General features: G+C 45.7%; 1 protein-coding gene across 1 annotated transcript in view; it reads right to left on the reverse strand.

The window, feature by feature from the left end:
- Positions 1-23,384, reverse strand: part of GRID2IP (Grid2 interacting protein) — a 93,745-nt gene extending 70,361 nt beyond the window's left edge. Inside the window, exon 1 of the mRNA XM_087729255.1 lies at positions 22,682-23,384. Within this exon, the coding sequence (XP_087585381.1) occupies positions 22,682-22,695 (14 nt within the window). The 5' untranslated portion in view covers positions 22,696-23,384. The remainder of the gene's footprint in view (positions 1-22,681) is intronic.
- Between the last annotated feature and the right edge of the window lie 848 nt (positions 23,385-24,232).

Here is a 24,232-nt window from a genome sequence, read left to right on the forward strand (position 1 = left end):
CCCCTCCTGTTCCTCGGGGCGGCACTGATGTCTCAGCGAATGGCAGGAATGGCAGCGGAGCCCCGGGGCCACTGTTCCCTCTAAGGTGCGCGCCTGCGCGGCCGCGCACCTTGCAAGAAAGCCCCGCGCAGAGTTTCTATCTGCCGCACAGAGAAAATCTGTAAAGGAAACGTTTTGCAGGCGGCTACCACTGGATCCGGCAGTGCTGTTGCCTGTTGGAGGAGGAGGAGGCGAACCAGCCTGCCACCACCGGCCACAGCCAGCCCCGCCGCTCTTCCCACCCCCTTCCCAGCCCCACAGTCCAGCGGACGCAGAAGAAGCAGCCCTGGGGCTCCGCTGCCATCCAGGGGAGGAAAATCGTGTTGGACCAGCAATGGCTGCAACAGTGAGGAGTTAGGAAGTGGGGGATGCAAATGCCCAGCTGTCCGCAAGGCATAAAAAACCTCCCATTCCCCACAATCCTGTCAGAGCTGAAGAAGCTCTGTGCAACCCCCCCCCTTTGTTCCCATCTTGCCTGAGCTCAAAACCGCAGCCTTTAAACGAGGCTCAGCGTAACGCGGAGGAAGGAAGGCGTTTCCTTCTGGGGAAAGAGCTGGAGGCCGGGAGAAAGATCCAAACGCAGACCCTGGCTATCTCCCCCCCCCACCTCCTCGCTTCCAGGAACTCCCCGCAACCCCCGCCCCACAAGAGAGACATCAGCGCCGCCCCGAGGGACAGGAGGGGTCCCGGGCGCAGCAGCATCGTCTCCCCCCCCCCCGCCCGAATAGGGACTCCCAAGTTTTCTAACATTATCTGTTTCTTCTGTTTTTCAATGCAATCAGAGACAAAAATGTTATGTCTGAAATTAAAACACAAGAAGATTGGTATAACTTCAGAATATAGGAGAAATATAAGCTTATTTACTAGATATTCAGGAATAAAACCAACTTATGAATAGCTTTCACACAGGAAAAAATATTTCAGAATGCAGAAATGAAGAAGCTGGAGACTTGCTTTGCAACATATTTTACGCACCAATTAGGAAATTTTAATTTTAAAAAACTTAAGAGAAAAAAATACCCCTCACAATAACCCATATTCTTAGAGACTTTCATTTTGGATCTACAATACATGAGGGTATTGGACCTTGGAGCCATACAGTGGTAGGAAGGTACTGTGATAATAGTTGAATTCTATTTTAATCCACTCAGACTTTATAATTCTATGCCTAATGTTAATCTTCATTTATTCTCAATAACACATTAAAACCTTTAAAATGCTTTTGTATGAAATCATGCTAGAAAGAATCATGTGTCTCTAACAATTTTATTGAAATTATAAAACAGGCAGTGACATTTTAATAATTTGAGACACAGTTTACAGAAAGCAAAATTGATTGGGGTTATTATAATTCCCCATTTGTTACCAGAGTTTACTTCTGACAAAAAACAGGACGAAGCCCTAGGAAGGGCTATTTTACACATTCCTTGAGGGGCTTAATAGTTAAGGCGCTGGACTAGGATTTAAGAGACCTGGTTCAAAACTACCCTCAAGACACAGCACTTTTTTTCGCAGGAAGGGGAGTTGAGCTGGTGCTCTGCAGATTTTGATTTTAGAAAAAGAAAATAAAGGCTTCTTGGTCCACCTGGACCGGAAAGTCAAAATCCAGAAAATTAACCTTGTTTAGGAAAGTTTTGCACTGATGGAAAAAATAGTGTTTTCCAGTGAAAGTTTTTTCCCTACTTTTCCTTGTTTGCTTTTTTGGCCTCTATTCCTTCTCTTCTCTCCTCTCCTCTTTTCTTTCTTCCTTTTTTCTTTCCTTCCTTCCTTCTTTCTTCCTTTCCTCTTTCTCTCTCTTTCTTTTTTCTGCCTCTTTTTCTTATTCTCCCACCCTCCTCTCCCCTTTCTTTTTCTCTTTCTCCTCTTTCCTTTTTTGTCTCTCCCTCTGTCTCTGTCTCTGTCTCCCTCTCCCTTCTTTCCTTCCTCCCTCCCTTCCTCTCCCCTCTTTGTTTGCTTCTTTAAGTGCTCCAATTGCTAATCTATATCAGTTGGTAATTTATTCATAACTTGCTAATATCACTGCAGACTATTGGATAGTAAGGGGGAAAGTATAGTCCTCAACTTACAACAGTTCACTTAATGACTAAAGCTACATCAGCACTGAAAAAAGTGAATTACAGCTGTTCTTCACACATGATCATTGCAGCATCCCCATGGTCATAGGATCAAAATTTGGATCTTTGGCAACTGCCTCATATTTATGATGGTTGCAGTGTCCTGGGCTCACCTTTTGCAACCATCTGCCAAGGAAAGTCAGTAGGAAAGTCAGACTGACTTAACAACCAGGTTACTGATTTAACCGCAGTGATTCACTTAACTGTAGCAAGAAAGGTTGTAAAATGGGGCAAAACTCACTTAACAAATGTCTCCCTTAGCAATAGAAACTTTGGGCTCAATGATGGTCGTAGATTGAGGACTACCTGTATAGGGAGATTTCGTTACTTAATGGATATTTACATGGTAGAATTGAGTTTCAAATAACACTAAGTTCGTTGTCTTGGGTGACATCTATGGAAAAAATCCAGGTGCTCAGGTATGAAAATGTGCAATGTGCTGCTCAAACACTATACTTTTCCGCTCACACGGAAAAAAAATTAGAGGGAACATTGGCTGGAAGGGGCTTTGGAGATCTTCTAGTCCAACCCCCTGCTCAAGCAGGAAACCCTGAAAAATGATCTTCCAGTTTCCAGCGCACACATGTGCACAGCCAGCTAGTCTTCTGGTGCATGTGTGCACAATGATCAGCTGACCAGCACACATGCTTGTGCCGGAAAACGGAAGACCAGCTCTTCCAGTTTCCGGCACTGCCGCATGCATGAAGGCTAGCTGATCGTTGCGCACACATGCGTGCCAGAAACCTGGAAGAGGAATGGACATGCCAAGCGACATGGTTCTGCGTGCCACTTTGGACATGCGTGCCATAGGTTCTCCATCACAGCCCTAGACCATTAGAGTCAAATGGTTGTCCAATCTCTCCTTGAAGACCTTCTGAAGGGAATCCCTTCCACTGATGAACTGTTCTGTCAGGAAATGTCTCCTGGTTCTATATTGGTTCTCCACCTTCCTTGCAAAGCCCGTTCTTGGGACATCCTTCCTTTTTTTTTTCCCATTCAAGGTTTTTTTATTTTTTAATACAAATTATACACATTACAGGAACAAAGAGTTGTCTGGGTCTTTTCTTTTATATCCTCTCAATTACATCATAGTTTTGTTTTTACTTTCAGCCAAATTATTCTCTTCCATTATTTTCCATCTTTATACTTATTTTTTCTTAATACATTAAACAGTATCTTCTATTGCCCCTTCAAAGTTACACCAAATTTTCATTTCTTATTTTCTCCATTGGTATATTTTGCTATATTTTCCCCACCCCACCCCACCCTCCCCACCCCCGAGTTCCCAGAGCAAATACAAGGTATAAATCTTTAACAAACATATTCTAAAATAAACTAAAAGAAAGTTAGCTTCAACTTTCATTTGTGCTTTAACTCCTCTTTTGTTAGGCTAACTCTAAACAGATTATATCATTCCTCGCTTTTTCAGTCATAAACTATCTGGAATTTCTTAGTCCCGTATTTATTTTGAATAAATCTTCTCCACTCCAGTTTATATTTCTCATCTGAGTGATCCTGAAGCTATGCTGATATTTTAGCCATCTCTGCTAAGTTTGTTACTTTTAATGTCCATTCTTGAATAGTAGGCAAATCTTCTTTCTTCCAGTATTGCGCCACCAACAGTCTTGCTGCCGTTATTAAATGCAAAATCAGGTAATCTCTACAACTGTACAATCAGTAATTATACCTAACAAAAATAACTGAGGGGTAAACTTTATCCTTTTTTTAAGAACATTTTGCAAAATCTACCATATTTTTATCCAAAATGCTTTAACCTTTTTACAAGTTCACCATATATGAAAGTAAGTAGTATCAGCACAGTCACATCTCCAGCATTTAGGTTGTAAATTCGGATACATAGAGGCCAGTTTTTTAGGATCTAAATGCCATCTATAAAACATCTTATAAAAATTCTCTCTCAGATTTTGGGTTTTTTATATGCATTTGACTTCGATCCCTAATTTGTTTTAGTAGATTGTCCTCATTTTGCGTAATACCAATTTTCTGATCTTTTTTCAATCTGGCCTGTAACTGTCCATACTGAAACCATGTTTGGATTGCCTTTTCCTCTTTTAGTACATTCAAGGGTTTTAGCTGTAATACACCTCTTTCTATAGTAAGAAGCTGTCTATATGTAGTTACATCCTGTTTTTGTGCTATACTTATGTTCTCTATTGCATGTTTGGGAATTGCCCACATAGGTATCTTATCGTTTAGTTTATGTTGATATTTTTGAGTACTGTATCCATTGATTGGCAGGATTTTACTCTTGAGCTGAGCCAGTAGAAAGTTGCCTCACTGGACCATTTTTGTTTTGGCTATGCTTCCTTCTCCCTGCCCTGCTGTGCTAAGACAACCGAGACATCAATCCTTTTTCCTCACTTAAACGCCTTCCCTACTTGTCACCTAAAGGAGAAAGGTCCTCTTTTGGAAGAGTGCAGAACGAACCTCCAACACTGCAGCAGAATCCCAGAATTTGGAAGGGAGCCTCCAGTTCAAGCCCTGTTCAGCGCACGAATCCAAATTAAAATATCTAGTTTCTGCTTCAATGCCTCCAGGGGGAAAGCGATACCCACCACAGGCTCCAATGTCACAGTCTCCTATTATTAGGATTTATTTTTTTCCCAAAAATTCAAATAGAGTCTGCTTTTCTGTAATTGATATTCATTCCATTTCTGGCACTCTGGAATGAAAAAAAAAAAAAAACCACACCAGTTTTTTACTTTCTAGGTGACCTCCTTTTAGCATTTCAGATTCCTCCTGTCTTCTCTCTAATGAAAAGAAGACCAGGGGGTGACATGATAGCAATGTTGCAATATTTAAGGGGCTGCCAGAAAGAAGAGGGAGTCAAGTTATCCCACAAATCATCAAAAGGCAAGAGAAGAAACAATGGATGGAAATTAACCAAGGAGGGAAGAAACCTAGAATTAAGGAGAAAATTCCTAACGGCTAAGGCAATCAACCAATGGAATAGCTTGCCTTCAGAGGTTGTGAGTTCTTCATCACTGGAGGCTTTCAAGAAGAGACTGGGAAAACATTTGTCTGAAATGATATAGGGTCTCCTGCTCGAGCCGGGTAGAGGTGGTATTCAGCAGGTTCTGACCAGTTCTGGAGAACTGGTAATGGAAATTTTGAGTCATTTGGAGAACCGGTACATACCACCTCTGACTGGCCCCGACCCCATCTATTCTCTGCCTCCCGAGTCCCAGCTGATCAGGGGGAACATGGGATTTTACAGTATCCTTCCTCTGCCACGCTCACCAAGCCATGCAATGCCATGCCATGCCATGCCACGCCCACCAAGCCACGCCCACAGAACTGGTAGTAAAAAAAATTGCATTCCATCATTGGAGCAGGGGATTGGACTAGAGGACCTCTGAAGTCCCTTCCAACTCTATTGTTTTCTATGTTCAGACCAAGCTCCTTCAACCTCTCTTCAATATTTCTCTCCTGTTTTACATAATAATAATGATGAATATTCTCTGATTTTTGAGCCAGCTGTTGTCATGCCATCAGCCCACATTTAATTCACTTGCTAATCAGCACAAGCGCTCTCAAATGTTTTGTTGAAGGCATATTATGTCTATCAGCATTCCCATAATCTATTAGGTAAATTAGCCAAGCGGAAAATGAAGTTAGTCTATTCTTATCAAATCTATGCTGATATAGTAATTTTCACATTGTTTTCAACCAATTTCTTCATGAGCTGTTCTAGAATTTTCTGGTACATATGTCAGATTCTCTGGACTATAACTCCTCAGATCTCCGCGCCCCCCTTTCTTTTGGAGACAAAGATATAATTTATTCTCTACTCATTTGGTACTTCACAATTCTCCAGAATTGTCAAAGATAATTCATTAAAATTCATGGCAGATTATCAGCAAAGTACTTTAGGATGCAATTTATCTGGCCCTGGATATTCAAACTAAATATATCTTTAACAGTCAGGTTTTTACAGTCTCAAATTTCAGCTCCTGCTTCTACTTTCTGCCCTTTATAATTTCTTGGTTTTTTGCTGTTATTGGTGAAGCAACTAATTGAATCAAAATAGAAGATGAGTTACCTGTTGGCGTTTTTGCTGTTGGTGTATATATAAACACACACACACGCTAGTCTTGTTGTATTCGGGTTGTAACATCTTGATTAGGTGTTGTCAAGTCAACTAATCAAGATGTTACAACACAGCCAACCAATCCGCTTACAGCAACAAAGCCAGTACTCCACACACACACACCAGTATTTATAGAGGGATGGCAGCTCCGATCACGCTTTGCTCGCACAAGCACAAAGCCGAAGACACCAGCCTGAGGATGACGAGTGGGATCTTGTCGAATGTCGCCATGTTGTATTTCAGGTCTTTTCCCGTGTAAGATTGAGATTGTCTTGGCAACGTTTCAGTGAAGCCTCACTCGCCATCCTCAGGCTGGTGTTTTTGGCTAAGACAATCTCAATCTTACACAGGAAAAGATCCGAATACAACAAGACCAGCATACCTACACCCATGGAAAATCTACGAAAACTATATATATTTTCTTAGGAAATATTTTTTCCCATTTTAGTTTAAGCCTATTTTAAAAAGCTCTTTTTATTCCTTCCAATTTAACAGACTGTTGGAAAGAAATTAGGGGAAAGAACCTAAGCTGTCTTTAGGTAAGGCTGATAACTCTCTGAAAATGGCATCAGACCAGATTTAAGTAGGTCTAGTAATCTAACCAAGAGAAGGATTCGGGGTGATATGATAGCAGCCTTCCAATATTTGGAGGGTTGTCACAGAGAAGAGGGGGCCAACTATCCTGCAAAGCACCCGAGGGAAGAAACACCTGCTTTGTGAAGAAGCTCGTTAAAGAAAAATCCAAGCTGGAATTAAGGAGAAATTTCCTGAAAGTGAGAACAATTCATCAGTGGAACAGCTTGCCTCCAGAAGTGGCAGGTGCTCCAACACTGGAGGTTTTCAAGAAAAGATTGGACAACCATTTGTCTGAAATGATAGAGGGCTGTGAGGGCAAACATTTGGCCCATGAGCCACGGGTGGCCGGCAGAACCATCTCTGCAAGCACGCAAGCTGTTGCCCAGGTCAATGCTAATGTGCAGGCACATGCGCGCCTCTGCGGACCAGCTGATTTTCTGGTCTCTGCTGAAAGACATGCGCACATGTGCAGGGGGTGTGTGGAGATGCGGTCCTCCCCCATTTGTGGTCCCAGCAGGCTTCAGGGAGGCCTGCTAGCACCAAAACACCCCGTTTTGGTACTAGCAGGCCTCCCTGAAGCCTCCTGGGACAAAAAATGGTGGGTGGGGCCTGCAAGGGAGGCATTAGTTTATGAGCGTCGACACACACATGCTTTTGGCACCAAAGGGAAAAAAGATTTGCCATCATTGATATAAGGTTGTCTGCTCCGGCAGGGGGTTGGACTAGAAGACCTCTGAGGTTCCTTCCAACTCTATTATTCTACTTCTGTGTCCTTTCTTCTCCCGGACACCAGCAGTGTCCAGCCTGCAGGAGCACTGCCTGCATGCTGATTTGACCACCAGGTGGATGTGACCCTCGAGGCTCGCCAAGAGAGATAAGAAGAGCTAGCTGCTGGCACAGAGATGGGGCAACAATCTTGAGCCTCGGGTTGTTTTCAATCTTAAGCAGGAAGCGCAGAGAGTTTGCGTGTCAGCCCACGCGGGTGATGCTGAAGTGTGCAGGATGGCTGCAGAATGAGAAAGTGCCACTATTTGTCTGAAATGGTATAGGACAGTGATGCCGAAACTTTTCGGCACCAAGTGCCCAAACCGGAATGTGCATGCATGCATATGTATGTGTGTGCGTCAAACTGCCAGAAACCCAAAGACCAGCTGGCCAGCATTCCCAGCTGCTCTTCAGGTTTCTGGCACATGCATGCATGCTGGGCAGCTGATCTTCATGCGTACTGGAGTACGGAAACCCAAAAGACCAGTTGGCCGGCTCCTGCACGCCTGCTTTTTGGGCTGTTTTCTGGGCTTTTTTCTGTCCAAGGCTTTTGGCCATTTTCCAGATTGTTTTCAGGCCATTTTATGGGCTGTTTTCTGGTGCTCCAGCACCCACGAAGACCAGCATGCATGCCAGAAACCAGAAGGGCAGCTGGCAGTGGCAGGTGTGCCCATAGAGAGGGCTCTGTGTGCCACCTCTGGCACGTATGCCATAGGTCCACCATCATGAGTATAGGATCTCCTGCTCAAGTAGGGGGTTGGACTAGAAGACCTCCGCAGTACAGGGCGGGGCATAACCTTTTCCTAGGGGGTCACAGCAAGATCGACAGCAGTTTACAACTTCCGCGACACCTCATTTTAAAGCCCATAAAAAACTGAATTGAATGAGCTATTAAATGTTAAATTTGCTTTAAGAATGGCTGGAAAATTCGATTCGGAAGAACAAAGGATCATTGACAGAATAAAATGCATTGCCTTTCGAGAGGCTCGCGATGCTGGAGCGACGTTTATCAATCGAAAATGGATTGCAAACAAATTGAAACGTCATCCGGATTGGGTTACTGATAATTGGAACAAAACAGCCCAAGAATGTTTCACAAAATTTGGAGAAGGGCGTCCTCTGCAACTGTCCCAAGAAAGCAAAGCCATCATTGCAACTGGCAGTCGCAAACAACGAAAAGGAAACCGAAAAGTGGCCCAAGAAATCCTTCAAATTCGTGGAAAACGAGTTGATCAAAGGACAATCGGCCGATATCGAGAACGAGAAGGTTTGAAGCCATTCCACGTCATTTGCAAACCATTGAAAACTCAAACACACGTTCAAGATCGGCTTTGGTTGTGCGATTGGTTGTCTGAATGGACCGAGGAAGATTTTCTTCATTTGGCGCCATCTGACGAATTCTTCGTTTATGCCATTCGAAAACCGAATTTCCAGAACGATCGAATTTGGGCTAAAGACGTCGACGACATCGCCAAACATGAACGATATCGACAAATCGTTCGCAATCCGACTTGCATCGGGATTTTCGTCATTTTCACAGCCAAGAAACTGCATTGGGTTTTGAAGGATAAAGGGGAATCCTGGGATGGCAGTTATTTCCGTGAGAAAATTTTATTGGAGAATGTCATTCCATTTCTCAGTGATCCAGACAATGTCTTGGTGGTTGATGAGGCTGTCTTTCTTCATGACAAAGCTCCTTGCATGCGTGCAAATGCGACTCAGCAATTGTTAAAGGAAAACAATGTCGAATTTTGGGGCAATGACGTCTGGCCGGGAAATTCGCCAGATCTCAATCCGGCAGAGAACATTGGGGCCATAATTAAGGATGAAGTGGAAGCTCTGATGATTCAGGAGCAAGGTCAAAATCGATATTCGGTTGAAACTTTGAGAATGAATTTGGAAACTGTGTTGAAAAATCTGGAAAATCGAACGGAACTGTTTGAAGATTTGCTGTGTTCTTATCCACCTCGTTTGAATGCTGTTCGAAGGGCTAATGGTGGTCATACTGACTATTAAATCGTGTCAATAAACTCAGTTTTTGATGGGCTTTCAAATGGTGTATGAATTATTTGTGTTGTTATTACAAGTGTTGCTGTGACCCCCTAGGAAAAGGTTATGCCCCGCCCTGTACCTTCCAGCCCTATAATAGCAATGGTCCTTAGACTTATATAGCGCTTCACAGTGCTTTACAGCCCCTCTCTAAGTGGTTTACAGAGTGAGCCCATTGCCCCCAACAGTCTGGGTCCTCATTTTACCCATCCTGGAAGGAGGGAAAGCTGAGTCAACCTTGAGCCAGTAAGGCAGTCAGCAGAAGTAGCCTGCGGTACTTCCCTCTAACTACTGTGCCACCGTGGCTCATTATTCTGTTATTCGGTTGGGTGGGGAAGCCAGCAAAAAAATGTACATTTGAAATGGGTGGGATGCAACCAGAAGACGCAACACCCCCCCCCATTAAAATTCCCCCAGGTAGATTCAATTAGAGCGGCTGCAGTTGGGCAGCAACTCTGGATGTTGGTGACTATCCATTCTAAGCCCCCTGTTCTTCCCAGTCACACATACATGTTTCATGCACATACAACATAGATCTGTGGACACGATGAAAGGGGTAGAAAAGAATCCCAGAAGCCACCTCTGTGGTCTTTTTCTGCCTGGTTAGTTTTCAGATTTTCTTGAAGTTTTTTTTTTGGTAGCCCCACAATTACTTTTGACCAACCTCATTGCAATCATTGGAATTATTGAAACTGGACTTTTGAATATAGGCAGTCTTTGACTTTAATGGACCCCAAAATTTCTGTTGCTAAGTGAAACGCTTGCTAAGTGAGTTTTGCTCCAGTTTATGACCTTGCCACCGTTGTTAAGTGAATCACTGCAGAAGTAACACCAGCAGAAACCCACCCCTGGACATAAGTCACGATTGTAACTTTGAATGGTCACTAAACAGTTACTGTTGTAAGCAGAGGACTACCTGTATCTCCTTGTTTAGGAATTCCAAACCATCTTGGCTTCCTTTTCTTGTTGGCTTCTGCTGCTAGAAAGTAACTTACCTATGGCTGCTCTTGAATTTACTGAAATCTGCTTTATTTTGAAGTCCAGGATATACCGTATTTTTCAGAGTATAAGACACACCAAGATTTTGAAGAGGTAAATTTAAAAAAAACAAACACGTTTTTGTACTCTGCAGGCCTCCCAAAACCTCTGCATGCCTTGTTTTTCATGGAAAAATGGGGCATGCAGAGAATTTGAGAGGCCTGCAAAGTGCTCCTGGGGGCTGGAGGGGGGCCAAAAATGAGCAAAAAACGGCCCGTTTTTCACTTGGGGTTTCAGGAGGCCAAAAATGCTGTATTCAGTATATAAGACACACAGAGATTTTCACCCTCTTTTTGGGGGGGGGGAAGATGCGCCTGCACTCCAAAAAATACGGTATGCAGTAGGTGCTAGTGTTATCTTCCTTGGGGGGCGGATAGCACCTCCCATTCATCTCCTGGCCCAGGTCCCCTCCCTCAAAGGTTGCCAAAGGGTGTGAGCTGGAGGCTGTTTGGCCTGGCACTGGGTGGGGGGAGAGTACTTGTGTTGGGGTCTTGGTCTCTATGGGTTGTTGTTATTTAAGATGGGGACTAAATCAATCTGTAAATAAATAAATCTCCAATCCCAGTTGCAATCTCCTCCCTGGCTTAATCCCATCTGTGCGCACAGCCAGCTGCTTCCATTGCCATCCTTCCTTGGGCTTGGGGTGAAGGCCAAGCAGAGCTGGAGGGAAAGTGGCAGGGGTGGAGGGGGGCTCAATTCTCTGCCAGCCAGGGTATCACACCCCCCCCCCAGTGGACAGGAAGCAACCCAGCTCCAGTGCTCTCCCTAAAAGCACTGCCTAGAAGTGGGGGAGGGAGGGCATGTGGTGCACCTCTCCGGAACCAGACAAGCAAGGTGGCCTGCGGTCAAAAAAGTCAAGATTGCATGCATGGGAGGCCCTAAATAGAATGCTCCCCTTTCCATTCCGAGTAATTCTCTATAAGTTGGTCAATTGGCATTTGTCTTTCCAAAGGCAGATTGTGCATGGGAAGCATGGGGGGGGAGGGAGGGAGAGGAAAATGGAGGGAAGGGAAAGGAAGAGAGGGAGGGAAAGGAAGGGAGGGAAAGAGATAGAGAAGGGGAAGAGAAAGAAAGAGAAGGAGGGAGGGAAAGAGGGAGAGAGAGGGGGAGGGAAAGAGAGAGGGAGAGAGAGAGAGAAGGGGGAGGGAAAGGAAGAAAGAGAGGGATGGAGGGGGAAAAAGAGAGGGAGGGAAAGAGAGGGAAGGAGAGGGAGAAGTGGAGGAAAAGAAAGAGAGAAGGAGAGAGGGAGAGAGAGACATGGAGGGAAAGAAAGAGAGGGAGGGAGGGAGGGAAGGGGGAGGGAAAGGAAGAAAGAGAGAGGGAGGGGGGAAAAGAGAGGGAGGAAAGAGAGGGAGGGAAAAAGAGAGGGAGAGGGAGAGAAGGGTGAGGGAAAGGAAGAAAGAGAGAGGGAGGGAGGAAAAGAGAGGGAGGGAGGGAAGGAGAGAGAGAAGGGAGAGGGAAAGAAAGAGAGAAGGGAAGGGAAAAAGGGGAGAGAAAGAGGTAGAGGGAAGGAGAGAGGATGTGAGGGGGAGGAAGGGAGAGACAGAGATTTCAAGTCTTCCTCCCAACTTCCCCCGTGGCCCCCTTAACAGGGCTCCTTGCTGAGGAAATCAAGCTGTCCTGGGACATGGGAGCTCTGCCTACTCCAGGCCTGCCAAAATGAGGCATCTGACTGACCTGGGCCTCCATCAACCAGCCAGATAGCAACCCTGTGGCATAGTCTGATTTCCCCTTCTCTCTCCCCCCCGCCCCCCGTTTTTTGGATCTTGTAAGACTTCTCTGCTCTCGCAGCATCTAGACTAGAGAGAAACTAATTTCAAATCCAGAAGTTGGGGTGACCAGACTAAGCCTTGAGGGAGGGGTCATCAAATACAACATCAGCCTTGAGTCCCTTTGCACCTACAAGAAATTTTAAGTCCAGCCCACCTTGAATTCCGTTGACTCTTATCTATCACCAATTTGCTAGTAATTCAAATTCCTGTAGAGAAAGAGCTTAAGCTTGCAATAAATAAATCTTTATACTAATTTGAACTGCCCGGATTTTCTGATTTCCCTGGGGCTGGACACCAGAGGAGGGGAGGGGCACAAGGCCCAGCTGTTTCCAAAGGTATAAATCGACCCAGTTCATGCTTAACATGGTAGCGTCAGGCCTTAAGACGAAGTGGAGTTACTTCTGAGTAGTTTCTGTATTGCTCCATACATACTTACAGACAGAGTCTTGCCAGATTAAAGCAACTGCCTGCATCACTCTAGCCAGGGGTGTCCAAAATTGGCCACTTTAAGGCTTGTGGACTTCAACTCCCAGAAATCCCCAGCCGGCTGGGGAATTCTGGGAGTTGAAGTCCACAAGTCTTAAAGTGGCTAACTTTGGACACCCCTGGCTTTAGCTATATTCTGAGAATCCCATTTTAACCCGCTTCTTCCTGACCATGCTCTCTGGAAAGCAGCCCCTCCCACCAGGAAATCCAGTCTACATTCCCTCGTAGCTTAGTGTGTTGTGAGAATCCATTCATTTTGCAGTCACTGCCAAGTGTCAGCGTTGATCCCAAAGGGTACCAGGGCCATCTTGAATCAATCTACCTTACCCAGTTGGTAAAAGGAAAGAGCAAATCTCCATCCAAGTCCTTCTCAGGTGATCGTCAACCAAGGAAAGATTTAATTCCCTGCCCCATGAAGGGGCACACAGGAACCTCAGCCACATCTGCTCTGCCCGATGGCCAAGCCCCCTCTGGCCTCAGTAAGAGGGTCCTGGCAGGTTTAACGCTGGACAAGTTAAGGAAGGCCATTGGTGGATTTGTGGGTGTGGTGCAGTGGCCTAGAGGTGGAGCTCTCCTTCACAATCAGGGGGCTGTGAGTTCAATCCTAGGTAGAGACAGATATTTCTCTCTCTGGGCACACTGAGAATATCTCTGCCGAATATAACTCCGCATTGGCAATAGGAAGGGCATCCGGCCTGTAATCACTCAGCTCCATTCAGTTGCCCAGACTCCACCCCGCAAGGGATTATGTGGCAGTAGTGGGATTCAAAATTTTTACTACGAGTTTTGTGGCCGTGGCTTGGTGAATGTGGTGTGGCTTGGTGGGCGTGGTTTGGTGGGCATGACAGGGGAAGGTTACTGTAAAATCCCCATTTCCTCCCAATCAGCTGGGACTCTGGAGGCAGAGTATAGATGGGGGTGGGGCCAGCCAGAGGTGGTATTCACTGGTTCTCCGAACTACTCATAATTTCCACTACCAGTTCTCCAGAGCTGCTCAGAACCCACTGAATACCACCTCTGCTATGGGATTATTAAAAGAGGATGATTGGTGGGTTTGTGGGTGGCAGAGAAAGCGCCTGCCAATGGCTTTCCCTGGTTGAGTTGGGACTGAGACTGGGGAAGGGGAAGGAGGTGAGTTCTGACAGACAGCTTGACCTGGGTTTGGCCATCAGTCACCACTGGATCTGCAGGGTAGAGGGCAGAGATGGGTTCCTATCGATTCGGATCAGTTCGGCTGAGTAGGTAGTAACTCAGCTGGCCACACCCCTGAACTGGTTCTATCGGCGGCACCAAAGACAGCACCATCTTGTTTTCTGCTTCTGCGTATGCGCAGAAGCAATTTTTTTTTTGCTACTGAGCATGTGCGCAAAGCACGCCCCTGAGCGAACCAGCAGTAACAGAAGCCGGAACCCACCCTTGATGGAGGGGCTTCCTGCTTCTCTCGCTTTATCAGAAAGACACACACACACACCTAAAGCAAATCACGGATTATATATTTTTCTCTCTGTCTCTCTTGACCTTCCTATCGCTTTCTCTCCGGTGGCTTTCACACATCCTTCACTCGTTCTCACTCATTTTTTTCGTTCTTACTCCCTCTCATTTGCTGTCCTTCTCAAAGCAGCACCCCACTTCTCCTAAGCTGCCCTCCTCAGCCCCAGCCCCGGCCCTGAAGCCTTTCCTTTCTATTGCGCCTGTTTCCACAACAGTAATCAGAAGCTGCAGCACAGGTCATTTTGCATGGGGAGAAACACAGGGGAATTCTCATTCCTGCCGTGGCCTATAAATAACACACTTTTGATTTCTGTTATTGAAGAGATGGGAAAGGGGGACATTGGTCCAGGGAGCCTCCCTTTGGGAAGGTTAAATCCACTGCACTCGCCAAGCCTGGAAAGGAGGTGGGTTCCTACCAGTTCGGACCAGTTCAGATGAGTAGGTAGTAAGCAGGCCTGCCACGCCCTCAAACCAGTTCTATCTTCGGCGGTGCCATCTTGATTTTCGGTTCTGCACATGCAATCTTCATTGTAAAATTTTAATTTTTTTCTTTTCTAATGCGCAGACCTTTTTAAGTGCAAATGCGCATTCGCACAGAGCACAAAGTGAGCATGCACATGCAAAATATTTTGTGTGCCAAAACGGCAGTAATGCCAACAGGAACCCACCCCTGAAGGGTAGGAGTGAATATGTTTTAATGTAATAACATATTATTCTATTTCACTGTTCTGTTAGTCTGCTATTCATACACCTAGAATCCTGCATCCAGTTTTGGTCACCATACTATAAAAAAAGATGTTAAGACTCTAGAAAGAGAAGAGAAGAGCAACCAGGATGATGAGGGGACTGGAGGCTCAAACATATGATGAACGGTTGCAGGAACTGGGCATGGTTGTCTAGTGAACAGAAGGACCAGGGGAGACATGAGAGCAATCTTCCAGTATTTGAGGGGCTTACCCAGAGAGGAGGGGGTCAAGCTATTTTCCAAAGCACCAGACAAGGAATAATGGATGGAAACTGATCAAGGAGGTATTCAACCTGGAAATAAGGAGAAATTTTCTGACAGTGGGAAAAATCAACCCATGGAACAAAAGTTGCGTTCGGACGTTGTGGGAGCCTCATCACTGGAAGCTTTCAAGAAGAGACTGGTCTGCCATTTGTCAGAAGTGGTGTAGGGTCTCCTGCTTGTTCATTGGGTTGGACTAGATGACCTACAAGGTCCCTTCCAACTCTGTTAATGTGTAATCTGTACACACCAGAAAAAACAGTGCTATGCTCTGAACCTCGCCACCTCTCTACAAACGTCTCTCTCTTTCCCACCAATGGCTACCTTCTTCAATGTAAAAACATTTCAGAACAGGAAAGCCCAGTGTTAACACAACACACTGCACGTACACATTTAATATGTTAGCTGCGGGGAAGGGCTCTGATTGAATGAGTCCCTAATTTTGCAAGCAGTGTGTTAACACAACACACTGCACGTACACATTTAATATGTTAGCTGCAGGGAAGGGCTCTGATTGAATGAGTCCCTAATTTTGCAAGCCTTCATGGAGTATCTCCGGCACTCTCTCCTGTCTAATGAGACCTGGGATTTGAACATAAATGTGGCTATTCAGAACCCTGGAAATGTTCTGTGGGGTTTGTGCACAAACCTAGCTATGCTCAGGTACACATCTTCATTAACAGACAATCCCAGGTTTTTCAGAAGTTGGTTCAGTTTTAGGCCATCTTAAGTTCAATGAAAAGGAGGACCAGGGAAGACACGATAACAGTATTCGAGTATTTGAAGGGCTGCCCCAAAGAAGAGGCAGTCAACTTATTTTCCAAAGCACCCGAGGGCAGGACAAGAAACAATGAATGGAAACTAATCAAGAAGGGAAGCAACCTAGAAGTAAGGAGAAATTTCCTAAGGGTGAGAACAATCAACCAGTGGAAGGGCTGGCCTTCAGATATTGTGGGTGCTCCATCACTGGAGATTTTAAGAACAAATTGGACAGCCATTTCTCCGATGGGGAACTTAGGGCATGCCTGCCAGAGGTGGCACGCTGAGCCCTCTCTGGGTATGCAAGCCATCGCCAGCTGCTCTTCTGGTTTCCGGCACGTACATACGCACCAGCCAGCTGGTCTTTGCAGGCGCTGGAGCACCGGAAAACAGCCTGAAAATGGCCTGAAAACAGCCCCCCAAATGCCCCCAAAACAGGTATGTGTGTGCCGGCCATCTGGTCTTTGGGATTCTGGCACTCCGGCACGTGCACGCATTTTCTGATTTGGGCACTTGGTGCCAAAAAAGTTCACCATCACTGGTATAGGGTCGTCTGCTTGAGCAGGGGGCTGGACTACAACAGAGGTCTTCAACCCCGAAGCCACAAACTGGTAGTGGTCCATGGGCTGCCAGGAACCAGACCACGCAAGTTGTGGGTGAACTAGCAAAGTTTCATCTGCACACAGGAGGGATCTAGGCTGCATGTGAAACCATCCCCCTCCCCTCATCCATGGAAAAATTGTGTTCCATGAAATAGCAGTAGCAGTTAGCAGTTAGCCTTATATACCGCTTCATAGGGCTTTCAGCCCTCTCTAAGCGGTTTACAGAGTCAGCATATTGCTCCCACAGTCTGGGTCCTCATTTTACCCACCTTGGAAGGATGGAAGGCTGAGTCAACCCTGAGCCGGTGAGATTTGAACCGCTGAACTGCAGCTAACAGTCAGCTGAAGTGGCTGCAGTACTGCACTCTAACCACTGTGCCACCTCCGATTCCTGGTTCCAGAGAGGTTGGGGACTGCTGGGCTAGAAGACTTCCAAGGTCCCTTCCAACTCCGTTGCTCTGTTAAGCTACAGTCTGAGGTAAGGGTGGAGGCAGAGGGGTGAGAACAAGGAAGACTGAAATTCTGCATTAGCCACAAGGCCACTCACTCACCCCTCAGCCCACAGGGCAAGGCAATGGCAGACCACTCCTGAAAGATGCTGGCAAGGAACTGTAGGAAGTTAACACCTATCCCTCTCCTAGGAAAATGACATATTTTAGGAAATATTAAAAGGGCAGAATATTTCCCCTAAAAGGGAGGCAGTAACTCCTCCCCACCCCCTTTGTCAATGGACCATTAAGGCCTAGGTCAGTCTATTCTACATACAAAGATCTACCTCCTTCAGGCAGACCCATAATATGAATCCCAAAGCCTTTTCCTTACATCATCACCCAGCAAGGCTCAACCAAGCCTGGGACTCAAAAACACAACCTACAACGATACCCCTACATGGCCCCATGGGAGTCTGACAACCAATCGGAATACAAGCTCAACTTCAAAGCCCAACAGAGGGTATAAATCTCTCTCTCTCTCCCTCTCTCTCTCCCTCCCTCCCTACCCCCCCCCTCTCTCTCTCACACACACACACACAGACACACACCCCTATGTGCTTTTTTGTCCAGAACCTCAAACCATGTGGTCCTTTAAACCATCTTTAAACTATCTTTCCAAACAGCCACCATTGTTTTCAGTGTCTTTCTCCCCACTTGGAGCTGAACCCAGATGGACATTTCTTCCAACAGAACTTTTCCACGTAGTTGCCAAGAATCAAGGCTGACTTAAAGGAAGACAGACCAAGTTTGGCGATGGTCTTTTCCATCCAAAAATAGCTAACTAAATCACTTTTTTCCCTTAAGGCTGTTTCTGCCAGCCAGGACTTTTCCTTGACTTCCCTGCCCTGCCACACCCCAAAACCAGGCTATTCTACATGACAAAGGTAGGATTAGCCATCTACAGAAACTCACCACAAAGCATCTGGGAATTCAACCGAGCTTGGGACTCAAAAGACACACAACCTACACAGTTAGCTAACACACACATGCCCTGCCCCTGGGAGTCTGACAACCAATCAGAATACATTCCTTACACAGGAACAGGAAACAGAGAGGTGGGGCCGAACAGAGAGTATAAAAACAGGAACTCTCAGCAAGCCCTTTTCTCTTCTTCACCCAACATCTGGAAGCATGTGATCACTTTTCCCCCCAGCAACTCAAGCCATGTGGTCCTGTCCACCATTGAACCATCTTTCCAAGCAGCCTCCATGTTTTCATTGTCTTTTTCCCCACTTGGAGCTGAACCCAGAAGGACATTTCTTCCAACATCTCAAAAGGAAATACTTCCAATGACCCAATGATCCCTTTGTTCACTTATTTGGTTTTGCTCATCACTCTGAGCAAAAACACTCCAGACCAGATTGCATTCCTCAGTCAGATCATAAAGATAAAATACACTTTAATTAATAATCCCCAACCACACAGCAATTAGTCACCCTCCTTGCGCAGTACCGCTTCGGCCCAAATTGCTCCATACCGTCCCTCTGAACCAATCTCTGGAAAAGCAACCAGCACAGGGCTGAGCCCCCCTCCAAAGCCAGAGAGAGGAGGGAGGGGGTTGGGGGAGGCTCCAGCCTCCAGGGGGTCTTGGGCATGCAGAAAGGGATGGGGGGATTAGATGCTAAATTCTTGCCTGATCCTGATTTAAAAGCAGTTCATCAGCTCCCACACAGATGGATGGAGCCTTTGATTACTGGCAGAGTCAACAGTAAGAATTTCTGTTGACATCAAGCATTCGAGCTCACTTAGAGATGGAGAGCAGAGAGAGAAAGGAGGCTGCTTGCATTTCTCACAAGGTAAAAATAAATACCAGGCTCTTTCTAGGGCAGGGAGCCCCCGCCAAAGCAATTCCCTATTTCAGACCAGCTGAATTGCAGTCTAGTTGAAAGATTATGCCACCCCTTGCCTCCTCTCTGAAAACGAGAAGGCTGGGCTGGCATCAGGAAAGGGGTCTAACCAACCAGCCTTTAACAACACAGTGGAGAAAATGTTGGCAGACCAATTGGAAGAAAGTCAGCACCCAGAGGAAAATACCAAGGAGAAAAGCAATTTAGAACTAAGGAAGAATTTCCTGACAATTAATCCAGTGGAATGACTTGCCTCCAAAAGTTGTGAGTGCTCCAACACTGGAAGACTTGAAGAAGATGTTGGCTAACCATTTGTCTGATGTGGTGTAGGGTTTCCTGCCTAAGCAGGGGGTGGGACTAGAAGACCTCCAAGGTCCCTTCCAATTCTGTTTATTCTATTCTACCACTCCAGGAAAAGTTTCCAAATACGTATAACCCACTAGGAAAGAACGGGGAAAAAAGGTGAATTGTGGCTAGCTTGATTTTAAAAAACAGAAAGGATGATATAGAAAGGATGATGCCAAGCATCTCCTGAGCCGGATTTAAAAGCAGGTTGATCAACTCCACCAGCGCTTTCTTGCCAGATGCTGTGAGGGATGACCGTATGAGTGCCAGATCAAGGGAACTGAGGCCATCACTAATCAAATAACACTGAGAAAATTTTTTAAAGGGCTACAATCACCATCCCAATCTTACTGGCTGTGGATGAGGGAGTCCAATGTATCTGGAAGGCTTCTACCTGACATCACCTGGAGCAATAAGATGTTTCTAAGGGCCAGAGAAATGCACATCGCAAGACCTTCTACTCCAAGAGCAAAGATGGGCAAGGAAATATTCCCCACCTGCCAAATTCACGTTAATAGTGGTGGAACAGAGTTTAAGGCTTGATCTGGTTGGCCTGCTCTTCACAGGGCATGAGTGTTTTCTCCTTGAAAGACTAGAAACCCATAAGCTGTTCTGACCGAGGCTTCCCAAGAGCAGGAAGTAAACTCCTGGTTCCGACAAAAACCCCTTTTATTAACTGACTGTGAATTCTGCTCATTCACCTCAAGCAAAGTCTTTCAAGGGAGGATTCATAGTCACAGACCTTATCTGATTTGGGGAGCTGACAGGCCGATATCTGCAAAACTTGGCAAGGAGTCTCGGAGAGTCACGAACCAATTAAGCAAACTAATTGTCTCCTGCAAACTCCACTCCCCTTTTGCTCCTCTTTTATTTCCTCGGGGGGGGGCATTCATCGTCCATCTGTGGCCTTACTCCCAAGTCGACCCCAGTTCTTTAGCTGTTCCCGTCGTCTGGCAACTCTGCACATGCGCACACTGGGAACAGGCTCCAGCTGTTCTTCTGCCTCACTAATGTCTGACTCTGAAGGCAGCTGATAACTGGCATACGGCCCTGGCCCCCTCTCTGCCTCCAACACAGGGCCCTCCTCAGAGCCTTTCCCAGACTCCAGGACTGGGCCATGTTCCTCCCCAACCCCCTCGCTGGCTGCTGGTGGGCCACAACATAAGGATGGGGCACACCTGCACGACTATTTCTCCCATTTCACTCTACATTTGTGCACGATCATTTTATCCAGGAACATGTCTTCAACAGACTGATGTTGCAGATCCCTTCCTAAACTGGAGATGCAACGACTGAAGCTACATTTCTTCTGAGCACAGAAGAAGGCAATGGCTCCCCTCTGTGAAATTTCCTGCCCTCCCCTTTCCTGGACCAAACAGGACTTTCAAAGAATTCTAAAGTCACAGCTGGTCAAAAAAGCATTTGCGGATAAGGGAGGGTATTTGAGGCTCTTCCAGCTTGGTTGTTTTCTTGCAGATGTTTCACTACCCAAACTAGGTAACATCGTGCACTGCTGTCGTTACCTAGTTTGGCTAACAAAGGGTTTGCAAGAAACCAGCCAAACTCAGAGAGCAACAAGGACCCCTCCTTTCAACCCCGATCTGCAAATATTCTCCTTAGGGTCTCGTATTAAATTGTTAGGATTCTGGTTTTACCGTGGTTTCTTGAGGTAAAACCCTTTGAGAACTGAGTGTTGTTGAAACTTTCACTGCTTACCTGCCATAACAAACCAATTAATTAATCAAATAAATAAATAACTGCTTCCCCAAAACCATAATTCATAAATCATACAATGCAACCGTAAAATGTAGGCACTGGAAGAGACTACAGAGACTATCATGAAAAGTTAAATATACAACAGAGAGATATGGGATGTATAAACTTAGTAGGGATGCACCTGTGATCAAATGACATATTGTATGTGATGATGGGGGTTTTTTTCCCCCTTTTTTTTTCTTCTTCTCTTTTTCCCATTGTTGTCTATGTAATAAAAAAATAAAAGAATTGTCAAAAAAAAAAAAGTTCCCTGTAATACGTACGCAATACCATTTGGCTTTAAAACACTGTAAAACTGTCAGTGAGTTCAGTGAGAAGAGAGAAGCGAATAAAATATTACCGTTATGGTTTTCCACAGTCAGCCAGGGGTTTAGACTGGATCTGGCATTTTTATCCACTTATTGAGTCCTTTAAAACTTGCATGCTGCCTGACTCTCAATGATTCTGGGTGGCTAATGTAAATAAAAACCCAGTAAGATTAATATTTTGATATCGGACTAATTAAATCACTGGATGGTTAGTTAGGGTTTTGCACTTCGCAGAAACCTACCATGAAATGAAATGTGGCTTATTTCAAGGACATGGACAAGACATTGTTACAAAGACTGGACAAGATTTGCATTGTTGACATACACAACCACAGAGTGGGGCCCTATCATTTAAGACACCCTCTTTGCAAAGGGTACCCCCAAAAGAGTAAAAGTTTTCCAGCCATTTGTATGCAGCAAAGTGTGTGTAGCAACCTCTTTTTCGTTCCATAAGCAGAGGAAAAGTTAAAAACCTACATATTCAATGCATTCGAGTTCAACTTGTTTCTTTTTTCCACACTTTCGTAAAGAAAGAAAAAGTTTGGTGTGTGTGTGTGTGTGTGTGTGTGTGTGTGTGTGTGTGTGAAGGGGACGGAGTGTAAAGTGCCAATACATTCTGAAAACCCCAAATCAGTGCAACATTCTTTTTCCAAACTGCAGGAAAAACCAAGGTGGAGAAAGAAAGGGAAGCTTTCTTTCCTTTCGATTTCCCTTCCCCAAATCCCAAATTCCAAAAGGTCAACTTCAGGCATCTCTAGCACCCCAGCACTTGATGGTCCAAGCTGACCCAGCCCCTTCTGCCATCTTGACCTGGAGGAGTGTGGCAGGAACCCCTCGAAGGCATTGAGCCCACTCCCAGGGTGGCAGGTTTCTGAGCAAAGGACTCTCCCCTCCTGGATCAAACTGCAGCAGAAATAAAAGTCTAAACCCCATATTTCTTGCCACTGTTTAACCTCCTCGCTCACCAGCACCATGTTCCCGTCCACAAAAGCTATTTGGGGCTCACGAAGATGCTCAGAAGCAGCAAAATTCAGTTGCCTGGGCAGGAACCCAAAGCCCATTTCCCAGAGACCTTTCACTCCAGAAAGAACGGCTTTGTCACTTACCCAAGGCAGCTCATTTTTCTCTCTCGTTGCACATCCTTGAAGGGAAGAGTCAAACTGGGCACTTTCCCAAGGTCTGCAAAGCGTATGGCACAGATTGGGGAGGGGGCTGGGGAGAGAGATGGAAGCGGCCAGCCAAAGAGCCAAAAGCACCTGCTTACTCCCCACTGCTGAAGGGACCGAGAAAAAGTCAGCAAATTAAAAACCAGAAATTTTTAATTCTGGCTAAGTGGGTCGCTCCCCAAAAGGAAGGGAGGAATGGGAAATGAGAAAACAAGGATAACGATTAGAAAGTCAACTAATTCAGCCCTGGAAACAGAGGAGGAGAAGAGGATGCATTTATCCAGCAAAGGAGAATTTCATAAGTGCCACATCGAGGGTGGTCCCAAGCGCGGCAGCCAAGGAAAGAAAAATTCTCCTCTTCTCATGCCAGAAGAGAAGGGGACTCGGAGGCCACCTCTGTGCAACAGCCTGAAGGACAGCAGAAGGGTCCTCCTACCCCCACCCACCCCCCAAAAAGCAGCAAGGAGTAACCATCCAGTCAGGCATCTGCAAAAGCCCCTCGGCTTTCAGAGGAATTTCTGTGCTGCATTGCTGGGTACCAAAAATGCACCAGCCGCCAAGGCTGTGCACTGAGGGAGGCAGCAGAACCTGATTAACGCTCAGCCTCCGATGCATGTACACTCTGAGACTGATACAGACACTCCCTCCCCTCCCCCCTCCCTCCCACCACAGAAACAGCAGGGAAGTGTCCCAGTTCTTCGGCACAGAAAGCGGGCATGACAGCAAGGTTTGCAAAGCAGCCTTAGAGTGGATCAAAGGGGAAGACAGATGCAAATATTCAGGTAGACAGCCTGGCAGACAGACAGATCATGCAACATGCTCAGCTCCAAAGGGGCAAAGCTACATTTTTCTACTAACTACACCCCCATATCACGGAAGGAAGGAAAGACATGGTCTGATGATGACAAGGTGGGTTAAAAGCTTGAAATTGAGAAAATGTTGCCTGTTTTTTTTTTTAAACAAACTTGCGAGGATGTTTCACTTGCTGGCACAGGTGGAAAGGAGGAAGTTAAAGTCAATCAAAATAGAAGTTGAAGGGACCTTGGAGGTCTTGTAGTCTAGCCCCCTGATCAAGCAGGAGAACCTACACCATCTCAGACAAGTGACTGTCCAGTCTCTTCTTAAAAACCTCCAGTGATGGACCACCCATGATTTCTGGAGGCAAGTTCTGTTCCACTGGTTAATTGTCCTCACTGTTAGGAAGTTTCTCCTTAATCTCAGGTTGCTTCTCTCCTTGATTAGTTTCCGTCTGTTGTTTCTTGTCTTCTGGTGCTTTGGAGAATAATTTGACCCCCTCTTTTTCATAGCAGCCACTCAAATATTGTAAAGCTGCTATCAGGTCACTGCTAGTCCTTCTTTTCTCTAGACTAGCCAAATCTAATTCATGCAACCCTTCTTCATATGTTTTAGTCTCCAGGCCTTTAATCATCCTAGCTACTCTTCTCTATACCTTTCCCAAAGTCTAAACATCTTTTTTTGTAATGTGGTGAC

Source organism: Thamnophis sirtalis, unplaced genomic scaffold (assembly GCF_051295495.1).
Source record: "Thamnophis sirtalis isolate CommonGarterSnake01/CBP01778 unplaced genomic scaffold, rThaSir2_p1.2 scaffold_14, whole genome shotgun sequence".
Taxonomy (NCBI): domain Eukaryota; kingdom Metazoa; phylum Chordata; class Lepidosauria; order Squamata; family Natricidae; genus Thamnophis; species Thamnophis sirtalis.